The 18,333-nt window shown below is 41.0% G+C and overlaps 1 protein-coding gene across 2 annotated transcripts in view; it reads right to left on the minus strand.

The window, feature by feature from the left end:
* Positions 1-18,333, minus strand: part of ADAM22 (ADAM metallopeptidase domain 22) — a 1,118,190-nt gene that overhangs the window by 60,547 nt on the left and 1,039,310 nt on the right. For both annotated transcript variants that reach the window (XM_069211564.1, XM_069211563.1), the window contains one exon: positions 4,589-4,689. In XM_069211564.1, the coding sequence (XP_069067665.1) occupies positions 4,589-4,689 (101 nt within the window). The remainder of the gene's footprint in view (positions 1-4,588; positions 4,690-18,333) is intronic.

Raw genomic sequence — 18,333 nt, forward strand, 5'->3', positions numbered from 1 at the left:
TGCTTCAGGACCACTAGTAACATTTGGTTTACAGGCCTGGGGCACCTCTAGTGCACTTTACTAGGGACTTATTGGTAAACCAAATATGCCTCGAGGAGACAGACTGCTTTCTGCTCTGGCAGGCATTTTCTACTAGAGAGTCAAGTCATCCTTTCAGCTGAATGCTATATCCCAGGGCTGGTATACAGGCCCTGCTCCTCCACATCATCCTCTTCATGTTGGTCATCTGTTGTGACTAGTAACTGGTGGGCCTCGGCACATGCCCTCAGAGCCTTTTGAAGCTCCACTTTCATGTTGCTCCTTTTGAAAGGCAGCCCCCTAGAATCCTGATATTCCTTGAGCTAAGCCACAGTGTAGCCCTCCAGGTTGAGGAGCGCAAATTCCATCTTTGCAGGTGAAGCCACAAGGATAAAACATCAGGCACAGTAAGGGTGAATTTAGTTTAAAAAAAACACAAAAAGGCCAGTTATGGACAATATAGAATTCAAATTGATCTCAGATTGTTTATCTGGCATTTTCAGTGTAACACAAAATCACTCTATGGCATTACACAAAAACAAGTCCTATTCCTCAATGCTGATCATCAATGCCAGGTCTAACATATATGGTACAAAGTGTACCAAAGGCCTGTAGGTTAAATGTCATTAGGGGACTACAAATGGCTTTAAATAACAAGAACAATAAGGGGAACAGGAGATATAAATTTTTGAAGCTTAAATTTAAAAATAGCACCAACTAGAGTCAACTGGTTGAACTTGACCATGATCTAGGTGCAATTTAAAGCCAATCACGATGGAGCTACCATCAAACACAGAAACCAGGTTCTCCTTTATGATTTACAAGCTGCATGGTCATCCTTAAAGTGAACATTTAACAGTATCAACCCTAGTTTGCTTACACACATCTCAAATTTTACACCCTGACTACAGTTGAACTCCAGGAATAGATATATTTATATTTTATGCTTTTGTGCAGCCATCAGAAACTCTGTTGCTCAGATCATAGTGAAGTCTTTATTTCAATGCAGACATTCTTTACTCACAGTCTTTACTCACATTTACTACCTGCTGTGAGCTGAGGAGCTTGTGCAAGAGGTAGGAAGATGGGGTTGGCAAGAGTTGGGGAGAGAAGAGCAGATGTCGTTGGTGAGGGGAGCATTATGTGTTTCCTGTGCCATTGCTGAGATCAGACAGAGGTGAAAAACAGTTCGGGCAATAATGCAGCCAATACCCCACAGCAATTTTACAAGCCGGAATTTCCTACTGGTGAAATCAGGTCTAGTGTTTCCACACCCAGTAATCCAGTTGATAGAATGTAGTAGGATTCCACAGAAAAATTCAACTCGGCCAGATTCGCAGTCGGCCTCTTTGTCAAGCCAGGTGTCTTAACTCAGTGATAAAACAATTGTGAAACTGCATTTCAGTCAAACATTAACCAAATTATTATTCAGTAATGAACTCCTAATTATACAATAAAGCTTATCCTGAGACACAAATCGCACATACCCACTAGATGGCTCTCGAAACTCGGTATAAAAAACGAAACCATTAATTGGAGAGGAGATCATAGTATATCTACAAAGAAATGGCACTGCAGCATGAGACTATGGGTCAGATGTACTAAGCAGTTTGCACGTCGCAAACAGCGAATTTCGCTATTTGCGACGTGCAAAATGCAGTTTGCAATGCACAGACCTAATTTTGCGATTCGGTAACCTGGTTACCGAATCGCAAAACGGGTTTGCGAGTCGCAATTAGGAAGGGGTGTTCCCTTCCTAATTGCGAGTCGCAGTGCTATGCAGGATTGCTTTGCGACCGCGTTCAATCTCAGTTTGCACCCTTTTGTAATGGGTGGTAACCCATTCGCAAAAGGGAAGGGGTCCCCATAGGACCCCTTCACCGTTGTGAATGGCACTGCAAACATTTTTTCAGAGCAGGCAGTGGTCCTATGAACCACTGCCTGCTCTGAAAAAATGAAACGAAAACGTTTCATTTTTCGTTTTTGTAATGCATCTCGTTTTCCTTTAAGGAAAACGGGCTGCATTACAACAACAACAACAAAAAACTGCTTCATTAAAAAGCAGTCACAGACATGGTGGTCTGCTGTCCGCAGGAGGCCACCATCCCTGTGATGGCCGCCATTCGCAAGTGGGTCGCAAATTGCAACCCACCTCACGATTATTCATTAGGTGGGCCTTTGCGACCCCCTTGCGAGTCGCAGATGGTGTCAGGGACACCATCCAACATTCCGAATTGCGACTGGCAAATTGCGAGTCGCTCTGACTCGCAATTTGCGGGTCGCAATTCAGAATGTACCTACATCTGGCCCCTTATGAGGGTCGGACTCCAAATAACATATACTAATATGGTGGGTTGTGTCTCATCCTCCATTTTATCTGCTACTTTGACTTTTGAAGCAACTTTCAGCAACCTATATGCCACAACTCTGAATTTAATTCCTTTAATGTCTGGGCCAACTGGCCTTTGAAAACCCTACTGACAGTATGGCTCTGGTCACTAACAATATGTGGACATCCCATTCTGGACAGGTCTAAGGCAGTGGTTCCCAGTTTGTGGTCTGGGGACCCCTAGGGGTCCACGAAGCCTCGTCAGGGGGTCCGCGACTGCTTAAAAAATTAAATAATATTGAAAGATTAGGTCCCCAGCTTGCAGTAATGACTCAGTGGTGGGTCCCCAGATTCCAATACTTATTCAGTTGGGGTCCCCGGGTTCCACTAAAGATAAAGTGGGGGTCCACAGAAGTCAAAAGCTTGGGAACCACTGGTCTTAGCCTTTTTGGAAGTAGCAAAGACTCAGAGCTCGCTCAAGGTCTAGAATTATTATAATTTAGTATAGTTCCGCACAATCAGTGATGTCTAACACACAACTGATTCATGGAAAAAGTCTATTTTAGCATTGTTTATATTGGATTTAGATCTCAAGGTCTGAAATTTATTCCATGGGCAAACTTAACAAAAATGTGATGCACATTTTGAGACAGCATTGTGTAATTTATACATTGTTAGGACTCAGAAAGTGTAAATAAGTGGAAGGACATTTAACGTAGGTTTAAGGGGATTTTACAGAGCTGTTGCAATGATCTTGTTGCACTTTTAGAAACACCTAGGCTGATTTGGTGTACGTAGGGTGAATTGTGTGGTGAAGTGTACCAATCAATGCAAAAATTACCATATTAGTGTTGGAAGGGATGGCATATGTGGAAAATATATTTTGTGGATGAAACGAAAATAATAAAAATAAACGTATTTTCTTTTTATTTTATATTTCTAAACATGTGCAAGTTATGGAACGTACAAACTATGCATTAGTAGGATTAAATAGACATCAATCAAGCAACTGTGCATAACAGACAATTTCACCTGCTCTTTCCATCAGGGCTAAGTTATGTATGAGTGGATGATGTACAAGTAAAACTATAGAGAGCAGACAAAAAATTATAACTTACTGCCTGGTGGAGGATATTTTGTCAATCTGATGGACTATTGCCCGCCACATTAGAGATCACTACCGGACCAGCAGTGATCTCTGTTCCTACAAAGATTCGCTGCTGTGGCGGCTCCGCTCAAGACACCTCAAGTTTAGTGCACAGCCATTGTTATTAAGGCAGCTGTGCACCAAAAAACTAAAGACCAACACACCAGGAGATTTTCTCCGAGGACATAGAGGTTATTTTTATTTTGCTCATGACCGCCATGCTTGCCCTGGTAGTGGGAGACAGAACAAAATACACCAGACGACGTGCTCTAAGCAGGGCGGGCTGTCCCCACCAGAATCATTATTGGAATCCCGGGACCCCTCCACTGATTCATTACTGGAAGCCAGGGACGCAGGCTTAAACATTGTCGATGATTTGAAACACAAAACGATACACATAAAATACAGGAACAAGCATTCAAACGCATACACAGATGATATCACATTTTATTTAATTTGCAAATATAAACAAAAAATGTTTTTAATAGGAATGTTGGAGCTTTTCTAAATTCAATTGAAGCCACACATCACACATACATATTCTGTTTGATACAGCTGCACTGCTCCCACAAATCAACCTGAGGATACTAATTGAATGTTTAGCCTCCAATTTCAAACTTCTTGACTTTTACAGTACATTTTAAAATGTTCCATTGTACATTTAGCCACTTTATTTACTTACAATTTATTAATCTATTAATATTATTATATTTTCTAAGTAGTCGTGGCCCCCCTGAGGAGGCTTTGTCGACTCCCAGGGGTCCCAGGATGACAGGTTGGGAAACACTGGTGTAGGTACTTTGTAATTTAGTCCCCTGTCTACCCAGCTCTAAATCAGGCCCCTAGTTATGCCTTTTCTTGGAGTCTCTTAGAAGTGGACCTCAGCTCGAGAGTCTTGTATATAATTCAAGAAATAATGTAAGTGCAAAACACCCACAACCATGAGGCTTGTACCTTATCGATCTCAAAGAAGTGAATGGCAGTTTAAAATATCTTGGTTGTGCAAAGTTTGGGGCACTTTACCTTATGCAAAATCACTTTGAACAAATAATAGACAAAGAATGCAGTTTTCTCTAAATACAGGAACCCTTTACCTTGCCAGGAGTTGCTCCTTGGCCGTCCATTTTCACAGACATCAGAAATATGTTTGGTGTCCGGGATCCTTTCACTCCATGAATGAGATAGTCCGTTTGACCTGCAATCGGGAATGCACATAGGTTGTTCACTGCTCTCATAAAATGTTTCCTTCTAGTGCTCCAAGCACTTCCCTTGCAAGAGCTTGCGCGCCATGACACAACACAGCTCAGCGTCTCGCAGCAGAGCGCAAGAATAAACAGACAGCTGAATGAAAAAGCGATTAAAAGACAAACAAAAGGAAGTGGTGAAGACAAAACATTAACTTGCTCAATGAAGAGGGTTGGCACACAATGTTCCTTGCACAAAAACAAAGTTAGCATGACTGTTTTAACTGAAAGAAGCACCTGTGTTTTTGAAGGTAGAACATTGTTAAAGTGAAGTATTGTCAGGTTCTTTGTCATGGATCTGTCCTGTGATATTTTGTGTTAGTATATTTCTGCAAGCAGTTCTTTCCGGCTCATTTTAATTGTTTTTTTTAATATCGAGTCTGGTGGTACGTCTAAAAGGGAAGTCCTAGAACTGGCTCCAGTCATTAGCCACTATGGAACAAGTCGTAGGGAGGTGCATTCTGTCCAGGGGCGGAGGGGAGCCTGCTTTCCTAACAGTGGCAATAACTAGCGGCACTCCAGACCTATCGAAAATATGTCAATCTGCATAGTTACTCATTTCAACGTGAAAAAAAGGTCAAATCGATAGATTCGACACTGAAAAATAATATTAATGTTTCAAAGACCAATTCCAAAAATAAATAGAAAAGTATGTCTGATGACACTCAGTATAATTATTTTCGACATTCCTAAACGTGTAGAAAACATTATTATTTATTTAAAAAATCGACCCTATTTCGAATAGATACGATGTCTACCCCTTCGCACACATCTATCTTCTGTACAATTTATAACTCCATGGACACACCTCTGCGCAGTGGTGTGGTGTCCTGACAGAAGGCAATTGTCATTCTCACTCACTCTTACTGAGGCCCTCCCTCTGCATGGCCGTACACCCAACGATGTACATGTTGTTGCATTCAGCTGTTGCATACAACAGTTACGAGGTAAGCGAATTGAGCTGGGTGGCTTCGCTGGAAACGTGTAATCAATTCTAGGTCATCAAAGCTTTGAAAAGTTTGCAACTCAGCTGAGCTGCTATCAAAATAAGTGAGTACCTTAGTCAGTGCCTACAAGATGCTAATCTGCCAAAAGCGGCCACTGCAGCACAGCCATTTTGTCCCCACTCACTCCCCCTTCTTTCTGACAACCTCTCCCAGACGTGTGAGTACCTGCAAGGGTTCTCCCAGCCAATAAACCCCTCTTTAAAGCATCCTCTTTAGAAGCATTCTAGGGACCCCTGCAGAGCAACTCTCCTTCTTAGGCTGCGTACTTGACTGGCTTTTTTGTTTTGCTCAGCCCCGCTGCCAGCGGTTTACCAACAGCGGGCAGCTCCCCCCTTTCGCTGCTTTCAGGAGAATCATAGTTGTTCTAATGCTTCCACTATATTGCGCAGAAACATATCCATTCCTACCCCTGTCAAGTGAACGCCCTCGTCTGCTTAGTACCCTGGTGTCCTGAGATTGATGAACCTGCTCCTCATGAAACACAGTAGTTCAGGTTTTTGTAAGTGAAGTAGGGCGGAACCCAAATAATTGAGCAAGAACACCCTGGCAAAATGGTGGAGGGCCTATCTTACGATGAAGTGTTAGTGACCACCCTTTTGGTAGCAACATCACTACTAGGTGAGACCTCAACAGATCAGTCTCTTCTACAGAGTGGACACTCAGACACACTGGTTGCTTTAAAAAGGAGCCAAGTAAGGACACTCCTGCATGGAGCAATTTCAACTGAGTATCTCAGGGCGAACGCTGCCCCTCAGGGTTTGATTGTGACCAATACGCCAAGAATATTTCTGGATGATAAAGAGTTTAGAAAAGACTCGTCACTAATAGCATGGAAGTGTATACGGGACTGGCTAGTATTGATTATTAAATCAGAGAAAACACTCTCAGATAATTTATTGATCCAGATAAGGACAAGCAAGAGTAATTTAAAAGCACAGATTTCAATTACGGCCTTCAAAAAGAAAGTGGAGGAGAGTAACAGAATTGTCAACTAATATAAAGAATATTTGACCAATTCCAAAATTCAGAAGTTTCAGAAAGTTCTGAAGAACTTCTCAATGGAGAAGTGTTATCCTTATTCGAAGGAGGATTATATCCCGAGTGAAGACAGACAGTCTGACGTGACGTCAAGGGGCAGATCCCTGTCTGACTCGGATAGCTCTGGGAAGTTCCGAGGTAAAGGCAAGAACCGTAGAGGGCACAACAGGGCTCTAGTCTGAGATACTAAAGGGGCCTGATCTCTTCCAAAATCAAGGTTGGTGGTGGCCACCTTTCTTTGGGTATCCCCAACCCATGATGCACCTGGCGGGACCATGGCAACCCCCCATGAGACAACCTTTTCAGGAAGAGGACCCCGAGCAACAAGAGGGTGCAGGAAAGATCAACGAGTCATGTGGGACTTGACAGAAGAAACTCCAGGCACGAGCAGACAGTGACAAGTGACACCAATGTTGTGATGAACCTCGTTAAGAGGATTTTGAGTGACTCCCAGTTGAATATACTGAATAAAAGATTGGATTTTGCTCCAATTCCAAAAATAGATATTTTTATACTGAAGGAGGAGTTAGCAGTTTTTTTTAGGACAATTTGTCTCAAAGTATATTTTAAAGATCAGATTGACTCAAGTGCAGGAGTAGACAGGTTTACGAGTAAAGTCCATGTTCACTCCATTGTCCCATACTATGCCTCCAGGTGTCGTGCCATTTGAAGAAGCCATGGGGAAAGAAATGGATGACTTGGCAGCAATACAATATAAACTGTACAAAAAAGTGTTAAAAGTCGAGAGAGAGGCAGTCAAGGAGCTAGCATCAGCAAACCAGCCTATAAAGGAGGGGCTACTGTGATACTACCAGTTGAGATGTACAGACAGGAACGCTGGAAGCTACTTAACCAGGAATGAAATTATGAAAACCTGGCAAAAGACCCAATCTCTGAGATATTAGAGGAAGTAAAGTTTTTGGTCAAGAAAGGATTAGGCAACGGATGGATAACCGACAAAGAACCACAATTAATGATGAATACCAAATCAAGAATCCTCCCCAAAGTTCTTAAAGGTTGATCCCTCCACCAGGGCGCCAGATATTGGTCGAGATCAGTTCTGTTCTTGAACCCCTCTCGAAGTTTTGGGACTTGTTTTTGAGACCATTAGTCCAGAGCGCACCCACACACCTCAAGTATACCAAAGAAGTGTTGAATGTCCTGAAGGGCATGAACTTTGATCCAGTAAAGGAGCTCCTTATAGGATTAGATGTGGAGGCACTTTATACAAGTATCCCACAAGAAGAGACCTTGAAAGTGGTGGATACCATCCTACAAGCAACACCATACGACTATATGATACAGAAAGATGGCATTCTTGACTGTGCACACGTGGCCCTTACATGAAATTACTTTGAATTTGAAGGGGAGTTTTTCCTCCAGACCCAGGGGACATCTATGGGTAGCACTTTTGTGCCGAGTCTGGCCTGCCTGAATGTACACCATCTGGTGATAAGTTATGTCTTATAAGAGGATAACCCTCACTTTGGTAAGACAAAACTCTGGAAGAGCTACATTGATGATGTATTTATGATTTGGCACAGCAGAAGAGGTGGAAGGGTTTGTAGCATGGCTTAATTGTGTAGACCATTAAAAAAATGTATGTGGTTGATGAGTGACAAACAACTGAACCTTTTGGATCTTAATATCCAGGCACATAAGGGCACCCTATGGATGGAAGTATACTACAAACCAACAGGAACAATCTTTTCAGGTACATTAGTTTCCCTCAGAGAAGCTTCCAAGAGAACTTGCCGGTGGGACAATTCCTATGTTTACGTAGAAATTGTACATTAACAAGTGATTATAAGAAGCATGTGAGAATTTTGAAGGAGAAATGAGGAGATCAAGATTACCCAATCAACATCGTGAGAAAAGCAGAGAAGAGAGCTCACAATAGTAATAGAGATTCACTATTGGGGAAACAAGTAAGGGAACAAAGTAACAAACTAATCTGTGTAACCACATATTGCCCCTTATCCAATAGGATGAAAAATATAATCAACAAACACAGGAAGTTCCTAAAATCTAGTAGTGAGAACCTAGAGAAATCCTTGTTCTCATTTAGACGAGCTAGGGGCCTGCATGACAGTCTAGTACATACAAGACCGACACCACAGAAGGGGGCAACAAGTCAAGGAACTTTCTTCGGTATACAATGGGTAACAGGGCATTTTCCCTGCAGCAACTGTAATGTCTATTACTGGACAAGGAAGAAGAAGAAACTGGACTAGGGCCTGGAGCGCCCGTCGACCATAAGCAATTTTACTAACTGCAACACAAAAAATGTATTGTATATTATCACCTGTATCTGTGGATATAGATACATGGGCATGACTACGAGGCCATAAGGATATGCATCCCAGTGAACATAGGAGTACGTTCATTTGCAAAAAGAACACAACTTAGCTAATGCGTCATTTTTAGAGACTGACCAAGGGACAGATGATTTCACATGGTATGTCATTGATCACAAAGAGCAGAGGGGGAGCGACACACCGCACACACTTTTCAGAATGGAATAGAGATGGGTGTACCACCTTCCGACTGATAAGGAAGGACTTAACAATGACATACCATGGACGCAATTGAACATGAGGTGAATCACCTCGGTCATATACGTCATAGAATTACGCAGGATAGCAATGGGAGATTAACCCCACCAGATGGGACTGGGGACCATCATACCAAGAGATGGTCGGATTCGGGGCAGTACTACACGGCAACGCACTAGGAAAAGAGAGCAGATCAAGACCCATAGGTATGATCTGATGACCAATAATTTAAGACCAAATCCTCCAGGGAGCCAGTTGAACAGTTCTACACAACCCGTGTTTGACAAAAATATAAAAGGGATCCAGGGTTTATTTAATTTAAGAACACACCAAGAAGAATTGGATTTGTAGGGTCTTGGATTGGGCACAATGTATTCTGAATAAATAAAAAGCCTTTTTTGTTTGGGGATCATGGTCCCAGAGATACCGGGATTCATTGTCACCATCACTTTCGAGTGTCGCTTACTGGTCAGTATCACAATAACAATAGAGTGGATATGTTTTGCAAATCCCCAAGACCACTTCCATTAAGCTAAAAGCATAATGTATAACACACATTTACAAATATAGGCGCAGATAGGAAGACGTCCGGATGCATGAAAATTGGAAATACATGCAGATCTAGAAATAAGATATATTTGGGACATCCTCTTGACCACCACCATTGAGCTAAATGGATTGTAAGCACAGCATAGATACTGATAGGGAGGCACCTGGATGGAAACTAATTGGAAAGACACACAGGGCCCGACTCAGAAAGGTAAACTTAGACATTTGGTTTAAACTTAGACCAAACGTCTAAGTTCACGACTAGTGAGAACTCACAAAGGGCATTCACGAGTACCACCTTTAGGTCCAAACTTGGGGTGGATCTCCGCCCCGAATGTGGACCTAAAGTCACTACTCGTATATGCCCTTTGTGAATTCCCAAAGTCATAAACTTAGCTCGGGGTCTGGGTTGCTTGGTGCCATGGGTCACCTAGGTCACTGAGTCTTGGCCCGAGCCTCCTCCACCATTTCCCTGAACAGGCAGGCATTTTTCTCTCTCTGCTTTGTCTGGCATTGTGCCCACTTTAGCAAAACAAAAGGATGATGGACGGAGTGCTGAACAATGCAAACACTCACCCCCAGTCCCAGATCTGGGTTTAATCCATCGTTCTTTTTCCATCTTTGCCCCTGATGTCCCTTTGCTGACTGTGGGCTGCTAGTTTATCTCTTAGGTCTCTCTTTTTTGCAGGCCTCTCTTTTGCTTGGTGCCTTTCTGCTGTGCTATGGGCTCTTTCTGTAATGCAGTGCTTGCAGGGTTAAACCACCACCACCCTCACTGCCCGAAGCCAAACAAACCAATTTTGCTATTCCCACTGGCTACCTCCTACACACAGCTACCTTAGCATGCAGGGCGTTTTCACCCTCCTGGCGGCCCGCCCATGGGAGGAGTTTCCTTGCCGGCCCCTATCTGGTCTACTTCATGCCCCATCCTGCGCCATGTCTCTTCATGTTTTCTGTCTGCTAAAACATATATTGAGCTAATTTAAAAAATGTGCAGAAATTTTGCAAAATGGCCCACAGTATTTGTTCGTAGCTCTGGTGCAGCTTTATCGTCCGGCTGGTTCTGATGCTTGAAATGCAAGCTGGAGCTAAGAGCCTGCCACGGTGGGGAACGCAGCTGGTTCTGACACTACACACAGCCATAATTATTTTCTGGAGCAATCACTCACACGGGACCTCAAAATGTCAGCCCCTTTTGCAAGCAGCTGGTGCATTGCAGGTGCGAGCAATGCAGTGTGCAAATTAATCTATAGTCTTTCCGTAGTCCAGAGGTTAGAGGAGACTCCGAGTGCAGCGCCATATTTGGAGAGGAGCTCTGAGGCCTGGAAGCAGTAATGGTCCTTAGGAGCAGAATTAAGGTTTATCACCAAGAGTGTGGCTGAGTTGTGGATTAGAATGATATCTGGTGGCCTCTACTCTGCAGTCTGAATGTGAGGTTTCCCTTGTACGAGAGCCCTGAGGCTGGATATGCACACTGATAAGAGGCCTCTGGACTACCACAGACTTGCTACTAAGGACAAGTCTGACTTTTTTACATTGCAGACTTTGACCTTCAAATACACTACTGGGGAATTAAGTGAGCTGGCTTGGCTATAGTGGCCAAGCTGGCTGAATGGTCGATACAGAAAGCAATGTAGTGGCACCCCCTGTTTTTGACAGCAGAAGGTTTCCTCGGAACAAGATTCAAAGGAGCCAGAACTTTGAGGGCTATGCAAACCCTACCCTGGTGCATCTCAATTAGAAGATGGAAACTCTAGGAAATGAGGTCAGATATATTAAGGTGGCAACCTAAAACAGAAGGTGTAAAGCTTTCTACATAAAGCAGTTTTGCACACCCTGGGAAGTTGTACATCACTGTGAATATGGTAACCTAGTTATGTACAGTGGGCCCACAGAATGGGGATGCATTTCTGAGGAATGAAATGGCTAAACTGGGAGTTTAAGAAGAGGGTGATCTGGTATCGTTTACAGCAGCTGGAAAACAGGGATTGAAGGCTAGAGATTTTAGGGTGCTTATCTTCCCAGTCCTTAGCATCAAACCTGTGAGGCAGAGATAAGCCTTAAAACAGATGAACAGAGATTTGATCATGTTGGGTGCAGAGATCTTGTTATTGTTGCTGACCCCACTTAGGATTATAGATGAAGAGAGAAGGTTTTCATGTGCATCCAGACAGAAGGGACTACAACTAAAAAGTTTCTATTGGTGCTTCACACCTAAGTTCCCCGGTGACCTGAAGCCAAACTATTTTTGAGGGGCTCTAATCCTGGTCAAGTGCAACACATAGTGAACACCACATGTTGACCAGACTGTGCATTGTTTGAAAGACCCTTTAGACTTTGCCAGAGGTGTTGCATATGATGATGCCAGGGCATCGTTTCCCACTTTCATTTATCTAGCTACATTCCTGGGCAGGTGAGATTTACTTATTTACGCTACAACAGAGATAAAGATCCATTTTTAGGCCTGGCCATTGAGACGGTTTTACCTGTCTCGTCACACTATTGTTTAAAAAAAATGTATACATTACATGTAATATGCTTTCAAATGGGGTCTTTGAATCAACTCTTTTCATCCATTGGTCAGTTAAACTGTCATTGACATGTTGCTTACACATCATAGCATATCAGTGCGCCAAACCACAGTTGCTATATTCACTATGATTGACAGCATTTTAATCCTTCACGGTAAGCACATTCACCATAAAATAAGTTGTCTTATTCAGTAGATCCAATAAATTGCAGCAAATCTTCCCTTTACTCCATTGTATGGAAGCTGTGCCATAAACATAGGCTAACCAAAACATTTTGTAAAAGAGCAAATATATTTGCTTGTGATACACCAATGGAAAATTATTCCACGTTGATATTGGGAAAAAGTGCCATATGACATTTTCTAAAACTAAGGCCCATATTTATACTTTATTAGCACCTCATTTGCATTATTTTTAAAGCAAAAGTGGTACAAAATACATTGCATCGCTTTTGCGTTAAAAAATAATGCAAATGAGGCGCTAAAATAGTATAAATATGGGCATAATTATCAACATGTTCATAAGAATTCGTTATAACTGACAACTAAACTGCCTTAAAAGGGACCTGTTTTCTTTTGTTTTTTCTTTGCCATATTGTGTTCACAGGCAGTGCTTCTTTAGCAGGAGTGACAGGAACTTGTTACACACAGCAACATTATGATTTGGTTTAATGCTGACGATTACACAAGTAATGTGCACATGAAGAACTCAACTGGGAAAGTCTTGGTGGCTTTGGGATCCGAATGAGTGAGTGGCCACCCATGTCATATTGTCACAACTTGTTACTTCACCTACTCCAGTAGCTGTGCCATAAACCCAGTTTACCCATTTAAATTCTCAATGGAGCACTCCTTAAATTACAATAATCGAACATTATTCCTTGGTAATTTAAGACAAAAGTGTCATACTACATTTTATAATGTCTAACTATTTATTGATAATGTTACAAATAGAATAATTTTAAACTACTTGACTTAAAAAGTATTTTGTAAAGAAAGCCTTACTCATACTATACACAGCACAAAGTGCTGTTCCAAGATGCTGTTTTATCTGTGAGGTGGTGTCCCCAGTTTGGGGGCACCACAATGGCAGTTGATATTGAGTTGTCATCTATTGCCAGCCTTTATTGTTCCTGTGATGGAGGGCTCTTCCCTGATTCCCTAATACTGTGGCTGGATTCTTGTTATCTTCATTTTCCCAACCACAGAGAGAAAAGATCTTGTTTGGTAGTATAGCAGAGCAACATTGCGGTTAATACAAATTTTCTTTTAGGATTTGTGGAAGGCTTCAGTGAATTGAATTGCCATGTAATAATGAATGGTAGTGAAGCTAAAGTAAACTGACAGCTGGCTTCCTTTCACCCTGATCTTTTGTTTCTGAATGTCAGATGTGTAGACTCTTGTTGATTTTCCATGATTTTGCCTTTAATATAAGATTATTATGGAAATGTTATTGCAATTCTGGAAGAATATTTTAAAGGCGATAATCACTGTTTTATTTTGTTTTTATTTGATTTGTACATATATACTGTTATGGCATTTGCTGATAAAAAAAATGTTGATGGTGAATTAGTGACTACAGAATTTAAAATAATACAAATGTGGGGTTTATTTGAGAAATGGCCTGTTTACAAGGCTGGTGGTCCTACTACCACCAGCCCGCGGTGGCGGTCGGGCCACTGCGGCTGTGGTGGTCAGACCGCCACATTACAAGATTGGCGGGCGGACTCACCTAAAGATCACTGTCCCGGCCATGATCAAGATCCCAACAGGGTGACGTGTTCAGGCCTGTAACAAGCCATGGTTGCGCTGAACTCAGCACCACCTGGCTGATTATGACCCCTCCTTCAGCCAGCCTTTTCATGGCAGGGAGCAGGCCATGAAAAGACTGGTGCAAAGCCAGTGCCGGGGGCCACAGGGGGCCATAGTATGGGCAATGCAGGGGTGCTCCTGCCCAGCACCGTTGGAATGTGCACTCTCTGCTTTGCAGACTCCCTTAAGTGAGCCGAGGCTAATATCCTAACACTGCGTATTGCAATGTTCCCACTGGTCAGCGCAGCAGGTACATCGTAGTACGCCCGGGGGAAATGTCACCGCCGTGGTGGTGACATCCTCCTGTGAGTTTGGCAGTCCCGTGGTGGGACCGCCAATCTCATAATGAGGCCTTAAACAGCTGATTTTTTCAAATACATTTAGAATTTTGAAAAAAACTATTAAATTAAAAATATTGTATATTACATCTTGCTCATGGTTGATGATATGATATCTATTTATAGGTATTTAATAATCATTTAATAAAAATATATTTTATGGTTGCCTTACACCTCCCAAGTTCACCCACAAACTGCCCTTTTCTAAACAATTGTAGGTCTGCAGCTAGAACAATATATTTGACCCTCTCCCCCCAATATTTCCTCTAAAGTAAATGAGACTGGAGTTAGAATAGTAAATTTAACCTCTCCCAGTTATCTGCAGTTTTCCCAATGTTTTGGGGCTCGAGTTAGGATAATAAACATGATGCTCTCCGAATTTATGCATTCTCCCCAATATAAGCGGAGTTAGAAGAATAACCCTGCCCCAATATGTGCACTTTCCCCAATGATTGTGCGCCTGAAGTTAGAATTGTAAATCTGTTCCTTCCCTAATGCATGTACATTCCCCAATGTAAGTAGGACTGCAGTTAAAATAGTAAATCTACCAGCCCCAACCCATGCAGTTTCCTCAGTACTTGTGGGCCTGGAGCTAGAACACTAAACCTAACTTTCCCCTACCGTAATGTACTTTCCCCAATATAAGTGGAGTTAAAATAGTTAATCTGCCCTCCACTGTCCAATTATATGTACTTTGAATAATGTTGGCTGGTAGAGTTAAATTATTAAAACTGCCTGCCTTTAATTTATGCATGTTAATGTTGGACTAGAAATAGGATAGTAAATTTCCCCTACCACACACATTTTTTTCTTTCAAATGTTTGGAGACTTGTATATATTAATGTATGTTTTACTTTCTTTTACTTTGTTTGATTTGTATTTTTATACAATTATATCTATGTTTTATTATTTATAGATTTTTTAAAAAGATTATACTTAATATATTTAAATGTTTTATTAGTATAGTAAACAAATAATGTTAAATATTTTTTATAATGTAAAATTTTATTCCAATTAGATATGTTTGTATAGTGCTTGTTTTTTTTAAATCAATTGAGTTAAATGTGGGTGATTAAAAAATATATAACTATGTATTTTTCGGGGAAAATATTTGATTTATTTATGTGCCAACATGACATCATCAATACATATTTTTATATTAGATATATTTACCTAGATTATTTTTTAAATATTTGAAAACCTTTTTTATAAAACGTAAACATGTTTGTTCGTTTTTTAATTTACTATTGAAATATGTATAAGTATGAGTTTTATAAAAAATATTTATATATTTATATATATTTATGAAAAGTTGATATTTTTGTTGTTGATATGTTGATACCATATAGTCCATATTCTTACTTATAACCCTGCTAAAAGTGTTAACATTTAGACAATTGCTGTTCCTGCAGGACACCAAGGTTGAACACCCTTCTTGAGAGTAAAATCACAGTATAAAAATGAAAGTGACAGTAACCCCATGATCGATGTCAATGTAATCAAATTGATGGCCCCAGCGGGGACTCAAATATCATCTGGTGTGTAGCAACAGTATGGGTCAGATCATTAACATGTTGATTCAACATTGAGGATTTCAAAAATACAAGATCATTAACATGTTGATTCAACATTCAGAATTTAAAAAATACAAACAAGTGTCAAGAGCTTGGGGAGTTGGAACGACTCAAGTGTCTGAGGAGTTGGCTATTTCATGCTGAAGATTTAGATTCCCATGACGACAAAGGAGTGTTATTTTCTTATTCCGTATACAAAATAAAAGAGCCATTTTTTTGTAAATCGGTATGAAACTAAGGCCCATATTTATACTTTTTTGCGGCGCTAAAAAAGTATAAATATGGGCCTAAAAGCTTTACCTGCTAGCCAGAACTTATTTTGGACGGTCAGTTTCTTATGAGACATATTTTCAGATTATTTTTTCGGCTCTTTAGACTGCTTCTCCTGATATTCTTAACTTCAGTTATAATTTCTTGTGTCCAGGTTGACAGAAAGGAGCGGCAGCCTTTACTTGCCTTCCAAGAAAACTCTAAATGGGTCCACTCAAGGACCTGCTCTTGAGACATTTAGAGTGTGCTTGAATGTCACATCCTGTACCAGTGGCACAGGTTAGGAAGGAGAAGCAGACTGTTGGAAGTATCAGATACTGCAGGTGAATGTAAAACCTATTATAAAAGAGTATAAAGCTCAAAAGAATCATTGGGATTTGTTTTTTCAAATATAAAAGCTGCCTGTTGGAAAGGCATCTTAACATTTTATCACTCTTGGTACTCCTTCATGATTTTATAGGGGTTAATAAAAAAAGCAACCACGTGTCTGAACGGAAAGTCACAAATCTCATGACAGCAACACACTTCTACTTCAAATGAAGGGTAAGAGTGATTGTTTTGCATATCTAGGGCTGCCTGCTCTGAAAAAATAATGTACAGAATTGTGGAACCTTGAGTAAACAATTGATCAGTATTATTGTAGTACCAAATTAATTATATATGTATAGCCCTTTGTTGTGAAAAGCACCAGTTACATGCCATGTTTTAAGTTGCATCATTGAGTCATTGTATGCATTTGTTCTTTTAGGAAAAATGTGATGAGAATGTTTGCACCATTTCTCTAATGCCATTAGAGTAATCACACATGAATCTAACTCCCATGGATGTGTGAAGCTGCAAAATGTGCTTGTATTTAATAAATAATACTTTAGTTTATGTTATGTTATTCAGATTTGCACAGGGTTCTATCACTCGGGAGGGTATCCTAGAACTGAGCATGTGTGAGTCTAGCCAAACCTAGGGCCTAGTGGGCCTACCCAAAAAGCCAGGTCTACAGCTTCTTGTGGAATTCAAGAAGTAAGGAGGAGGCTCTTATGTGTAGCTGCAGCTTGTTCAATGTTTTAGGAGTGATGTAGGAGAAAGCGTGACTGCCGGATCTGGTTTTCTGTATGTGTGAGATGTATGGCATTTGAGTCTGGATGAGCTACTTTTATTTATAAATATTATATTTACAAAATAATGTGAGTAATGCAAAAATATTTTCTAGTTCAAGTTCTTATATCTAAAAGAGAAAATGACTTTCCTTCAGAAAGACATGGCACTGAGGTTTTGAAGTAAAAATGTCTTAGGATCCAGCTCTCTCTGTCTGTCCAGTGTAGTGATATAGAACTTTTTTTCAAAAAATGGGTGCTCTCTTGGATCATTTTGACTGAAAACTAAACCATCACTGCTTTAGTTCGCAGGTGCTTTAAAAAACAAACTCTTCTCGGTTGGTAGAGCTGCAAGCTATACTCTACACCGCCTAGTATTTTCTTCTTGAATATAGTACAGTAATAAACAAGTTACTTCCCTTTGGGAATGCTTTTTCAGATGGATACTCTATCTAACCACAGGTTCCTCACCTTTCAATATTAGCAACGAGATTGGGTCTGGAGAGATGTGGAGCAGTGCTGCAATGTGATGACCATGCAGCTCTGCACTGAGTCCATACCACCCCGGAAGCGTTGGAGTGGGGCAGCATACAAGTGTCATCCCTGTGATCTGAAATTAGTTTCTTCACTATTCCTTTTCTGTAACAGACATGGAGTATAAAGAATTGTAGAAAACAGTGACCTGATCACTAACTTGCCAACTTATTTTACGTGGTAAAGGAGAATGCTCCAACCACTGGGAGGCAGGAGGGCAGTAGGGAATCTGCGCTTAGTACCCACAGAAAGAATGTTATCTCTGATAAGTAATTTGTTCTTCTGACAGATATCTTA

Source organism: Pleurodeles waltl, chromosome 10 (assembly GCF_031143425.1).
Source record: "Pleurodeles waltl isolate 20211129_DDA chromosome 10, aPleWal1.hap1.20221129, whole genome shotgun sequence".
NCBI classification, from domain to species: Eukaryota; Metazoa; Chordata; class Amphibia; order Caudata; family Salamandridae; genus Pleurodeles; species Pleurodeles waltl.